Source organism: Corythoichthys intestinalis, chromosome 11 (genome assembly GCF_030265065.1).
Source record: "Corythoichthys intestinalis isolate RoL2023-P3 chromosome 11, ASM3026506v1, whole genome shotgun sequence".
In the NCBI taxonomy this organism is placed as follows: Eukaryota; Metazoa; Chordata; class Actinopteri; order Syngnathiformes; family Syngnathidae; genus Corythoichthys; species Corythoichthys intestinalis.
The window spans coordinates 58,968,883-58,974,258 of NC_080405.1; the positions used below are offsets into that span (position 1 = coordinate 58,968,883).

Consider the following 5,376-nt stretch of genomic DNA (forward strand, 5'->3'; position numbering starts at 1 on the left):
GTTGATTTCAACCACCATTCAATCGCCTAGCTTAGCCACTCCGGAGCCCTGAAACTAACAAAAAACTGACCAACTGCATGGAATTTGTTGAAATCAACTCCACTGACTAATTAAACTGACGTTAACTCGAAGATTGAGCCTAATGTCAAAACTTTTGAACTTCTGGTTAGGGTTAACAGCATATCTGTGCCAATGTAAAATAATGCAAATTGACTGCACAATAATCAACTACACACATATGAATTGCACAGCGCAATAAACACTAAGATGGGGGCGGGCGCGGATGCGCGTGCACAACCCGGAAGTACGCCGTACACACGCGGTCAATTTGGCTACAAAACGTGGCGGCAACCATAAGCACTTTACACTAATCTCAAAGATGCAAAACAAACATGTCACCACACGGCATAAATGTGCAACACGAATATCATGTAAACAATGCTTGCCATATCGGAGCGATGACTGCCAGTCATTGCGACGAAAGCTACGAAACGGCCGCACACGTAGGTGGTCCAAACTATCGGCGATACCCTCGAGAATGAAGGAAAAGTACTCACGTTCATTCGTGGATGGACACAGATCAACATTCCCTCACACATTTCACACAGCACACGGCTGGAACATGCAGCCGCACTGGCAGCCTGGCTCACGCCTTTGTTGCTCCTGACTCCCAAAACACTTGGCGCGTGCAACTCGAGACCAAAACGGGAAGTAGTTAGAGCAGTTACCATGGAAACACGTACAGGAGACGTTTCCAGCATTTTCTTTATTCAAAATGCTTTTCGTACAAGACAACAATATTCTTCATTCTACATACATTATGCTGCAATAACAAAATAGTAACGCACAGACACTAAGGATACTAACTTTAATCAGATTACTGGTTTAGAAAAATGAACGCGTGAGATTACTCGTTACTGAAAAAAGTAATCAGATTACAGTAACGCGTTACTTAGTAACACCATTAGCCTCTACGTACAAAGTGTATATATAGGTATTTTCTTATGTTTTGTGTCTGAATTGTATTTCTACAGTGTGTGGAAGAGCAATAAACATCTTTGGAAGGAACTGGAGTCTTGTAAGAAAAAAAAAGACGGGCGGAAAGCCAGTCTTTCATACGTTGTTTTCCCACCACCCTTGTTTTTATCTCACCCGTGATGCTGTTATTCATATACAGTATATACTGTCTATTTCTTTTTTGCCCAGGTTACCGCTATGTCTAATTGTTTCATCATCTTCCTTTTCGTCCGCTTATCCTCACGAAGGTCGCGGGGGTGCCGCAGCCTATCCCGGCTAACTACGGACAGTAGGCGGGGTACGAGGAGACAAAGGACTAATTGTACATGCACACAGTCCCGGCTGACCAGTGTGTAGCTAGGCTAGCTAACTTGGCTAGGATTGGCTCGCTATTAACAACTGGTACGACGTCATCGGCTTATTTCCACACAATTGGAAGTGCAGGTTGGCCTTATCTTTTCTGCCATCTCTCATCCTGTGTCGCCGGTCAGTACGGGTGCTTTTCCTCCCATGACGAGAGTCCGCTCTGTTCCCAAATAAAAGCGGGACTAATGCTACTTGTAGTCACTTAATATGCCAATATAATGTGTCCTCATTCCCGATATCAGTTGGTTTCCTCCCCTGTCTAGCCCCTTTGATGCAGTTTTAATCAAGTTGACGAGACAAACAACCACAGAGGGAGTGTTTGAAACAGCCCTGTTACCAAGTAAAATTGTCGTCGCATTAAAACACAGTTTAACGGGACAAGTGATTTTTATTTTGTGTGTAGTGTACTTCAAAATCTTGTCAAGCCAGTTTTTTTTCTGCACGGGAACTTGATTTGTTCTAAGGTCAGGTGATGCCTTCATTCGCATTCAAAGCAAGGAAGGAAAGGCAACACGTGTTCATATCCCACAGGGGACCGTGACGAGTGAGAGGAACGAGTTAACGGCGAGCGAGCGCCTCGGGCGTTTCCTTTCCTTTCCTCCTCGCCCCTAAGACAATGGCGAGGCCGTAGACAGGAAACAGGAAGTGTCTGAGAAAATACCGAGTTGGACATCAAAACAAAGTGGGGAAGTCGTGCTCTGCCGGTGCCGGGCTACGGCGAGCTTCCGTTTGCCTCCGCCAACACACCTCGGCTTAGCGTCGCCGTCGACACGTTAGCACGGCGCATGACCCGGGACTCGGCCGTTCAGGCGTCTGCAGGGGAGGCGACTCTTAACATTGGAGCAGAGCGCCAAAGATCCCTAAAACGTCTTTTTCATTCAGGCCGCTACGAGCAGGGATGACACCGGTGGCACTTAACTATTTTTAAAGATTCAAACGTCTAACGCTTTTTGTTGTATAATTCTTGGAGCGGACCGTAGCAAAAATACCACATTTAACACCTAGCTATATGCACAATGTCACTCAATGTTGTCCAGGATGTATTTCAGTGATGTACTGTTAAAAACAAAACAAAACAAAAACCTCGAGTTGAAAGAGTTGCTTTGCGGCTGACGCGTGAGGCGCTCGGCCAGTGTAGATGGATGTGCGACGGTTTGGGCCGGTGCACCGATGCCCGTGAAAATGGGATGTTTTTCCTCGACGGGCGGGGGCTGGCAAGTGACGGGAAAGGCACTTAAGGGGAAGGCGCGTTAGGCGGGCTTTGAAGGATAACGCCCTCCTTCAATGACCCTAACCTTAAATCTGTACCTTCCCCGAAGGTGCCGGCGCATTTTGCTTCGCCGGCGTGTCAGCTTCGCAATAAGAGACAATATCAGCGTGTTGACACGTAGACATCCTTTATTTCATTTGGATACAGTGTGTCACATTTCAAATCACTCTTTGTTTTTCTCGAGAAAGAAAGAGTCGCTAGTCTTCTTTGAAGGGACGCTGTGAAAAATGGACCAACGCATACTTGAGAGAATACAATGAAAAAAATGCCATGTCATCAGCAGGGGCCGTCCTTCATGATCACAATGTCCAACTTCTTCTCCCTGCACACACACACACACACACACGGTCACATGACAGTCACATAACTGGGAGTCTGTGTGTGTATGAGTGCGGAGGGGGGGGGCGCTGGAAAAACATGCAACACTGGCTGAACTGGCAAGGAGTGAAGTCACCCGTCACAACCAAAGTTTAGGAGTAAATTGCCTTGGTTGTACACCTAGAAGCAAAACAATCAACTGAAGCAAAACAATTCAAGTGGTCCCAAATGCAAATGGTTTAGTTGGCTGAAAATATTACGTTTTAAGGAGGAGTTAGTTTTGCCTAAAAGATTTAACTTGAGCATAAGAAACCTTTCATGAATGTTTTGCAATCAATTGCTTTCATACTACTGTCACGGCGGCTCACATTGGCCCCTTGTGGACCGTTGAGGGTCTGGAAACAGGAGGTAGAATAGCCGGGCAATGGCAGGTGGAACACGTAAACTCTGTAGTCAAGGCCGAAAACGTCATCGCGTCGACCCTATCAGAACAGCGACATCTACAGTATGTACATATATAAATAGGACTGAAATACCATCTTTCAGCTTTCCGCTTCATTTTGACAGCCAGCGTGAAAACATTTCAATGTCTTTCACCTGTTTTTCTCACGAATGGAAGAGCATAAAATGTCCGCCTATTATTATCAGTGTCTTTTACCGATGAAGTCGACATTCCACACGGCTTCAGTTTGAGGTCCAAATCGTACCTTTGAAGTACAAAACATTGGCCGTCTGATCACTTTCATTCAGATGAAAAATTTCAGTCTGGTTCCCCGCCCTTGCGATAAATTATTAAAATGAATAGGAGCCCTCAACATAGGATGCATTTCGCCACAAGCGCGCCTGTTTTTTCATCCCGTTGAAGGCGAAGCGTTTCCGAGCCGCGCGCTTTCTATGATTGCGACGGAAAAAAGGCGCGCAGTCGAGTCATGGTGAAGCCCTCCCCCGAGGTCAATTATGTTCAGTGCTCGCCATTTTGAGCCTGTAGGTACGCGAGGGTCAAATCCGTCTGATGGAGTCGAAAACGCTCTCTCGCTCGTCACCGCCGTCCGTCGCGGTCAGTGACGCATTTACGCCCGAAGCCGTGGGATACACGTCTGTGATTTCGAAAGGGACTGGCGAAAGGAATATACGCTGAAAAGCATTGAATTTTCACGTTTTCAGTTTATTCCGATGACCGAAGAGTATTTTGAATGTCCTTGGGCTTCGGCTCGCATTCTAACGTAAATGAGCTTTGGGCCAATTTGCTTTGAAGGTCAGCTCGTCACCGACGCGAGGCTCCTCTCTGGCGTGAGCGCAAACAATGTGGAAACTATGTCCCCTCGGAGAGCCAATCCAGAGTAGTCTATCATGACTTGAGACCACCATTTGGTTTATCTATTAATGAGGATTTGCTTCCACGGTTCGGAATGCGTTGAACAAAGTCCATTTAAATAAAGGGCCTTATTGATTTGGTCAAAAGCAGCATTTGTTAGGACATGCACACATCCCAATATAGATTTAATTAATGTTCCGGTGGAGTTGCAACGCGTGGGCTTTGGCGTGCCGGCGACCAACTCACTCCAGTCTGCGGACGCACAGAGCGCATTCATTGGGGTACGTGACGCCGTCGCTCCCGCACACTGGCGAGTAATCCAGCGGGCACGCTCGGGACAAGGTGGTGCCACTGCAATGAGGCTGCCGACACAGACGGAGAGAGCACAAGGGAAACGTAATCGGCCGAACTGCCGGAATGAGAATCGCGCGGCAACGTCGGGCAGGCGCGTCCCGAAGCGGGGACCTTTCTCACCCTTCTGTAGAAGGAAGATTTGTTGTCGGCATCTGAAAAGCGGAAGGGTCTTTGAATGGCTCGGCCTGTCGCCGGTCGCCCGGCATTTGAACGAAACTCACCTGCGCGGAGGGCGACCGCGGCGCAGATCAAGAGCGGGAGTGCTCGCCACATGACGACGGGTGGATGAGTGCGAGGTGGGCGACGAGCGTGCCGCGTATACACTTCATATACCCGCCTGCCCGCCCGCCATGTTGCGACGGCACTTTTGTGCGCGTCTAATCTCTGGATCAACAGCGCTCCCAGACTCTGCTGAGCCAGCGCAAAAACGGCACCACAACAACCCGCTCAGACAAAACACGCGACCCGAGCACCCCGTTTCCAAGTCAACAACTTTGCTGCGTGTGTGTCTGTTTGTCGGCTGGCCAGCGTGGGAATGAGAGAGTCTCGTGCTCGCGACGTAATCAATAACATTGATCTTTAGCCGGAGCCCTTTCGTGTACAGAGGCCTCACTTGTATGGGAAAAAATGTTGTCTCTGCGCTCGTAGTATCTAAGAAGGTGCAATAGACATGTAGCGTGGAACCTGACGCACCCATTCAAAGAAGTACACCTTTGAAATGTCCACAACAGCCTAT

The 5,376-nt window shown here is 48.1% G+C and overlaps 1 protein-coding gene across 3 annotated transcripts; it reads right to left on the reverse strand.

Annotated features, from left to right (window-relative positions):
- Positions 1–2,755: 2,755 nt before the first annotated feature.
- On the reverse strand, positions 2,756–5,001 carry LOC130924370 (probable pancreatic secretory proteinase inhibitor). 3 transcript variants are annotated; one of them, XM_057850900.1, is made up of 4 exons: positions 4,862–5,001; positions 4,761–4,792; positions 4,533–4,648; positions 2,756–2,975 (listed from the first exon to the last, which is right to left on the reverse strand). In XM_057850900.1, the coding sequence occupies exons 1-4, from the start codon at positions 4,911–4,913 to the stop codon at positions 2,930–2,932; spliced, it is 246 nt and encodes an 81-aa protein (XP_057706883.1). In that variant the 5' UTR covers positions 4,914–5,001; the 3' UTR covers positions 2,756–2,929. The 3 variants fall into 3 exon arrangements, with proteins under 3 accessions (XP_057706883.1, XP_057706882.1, XP_057706884.1); XM_057850899.1 differs by having other exon boundaries at positions 4,761–4,979; XM_057850901.1 differs by having other exon boundaries at positions 4,533–4,637; positions 4,761–4,969.
- Positions 5,002–5,376: the final 375 nt, after the last annotated feature.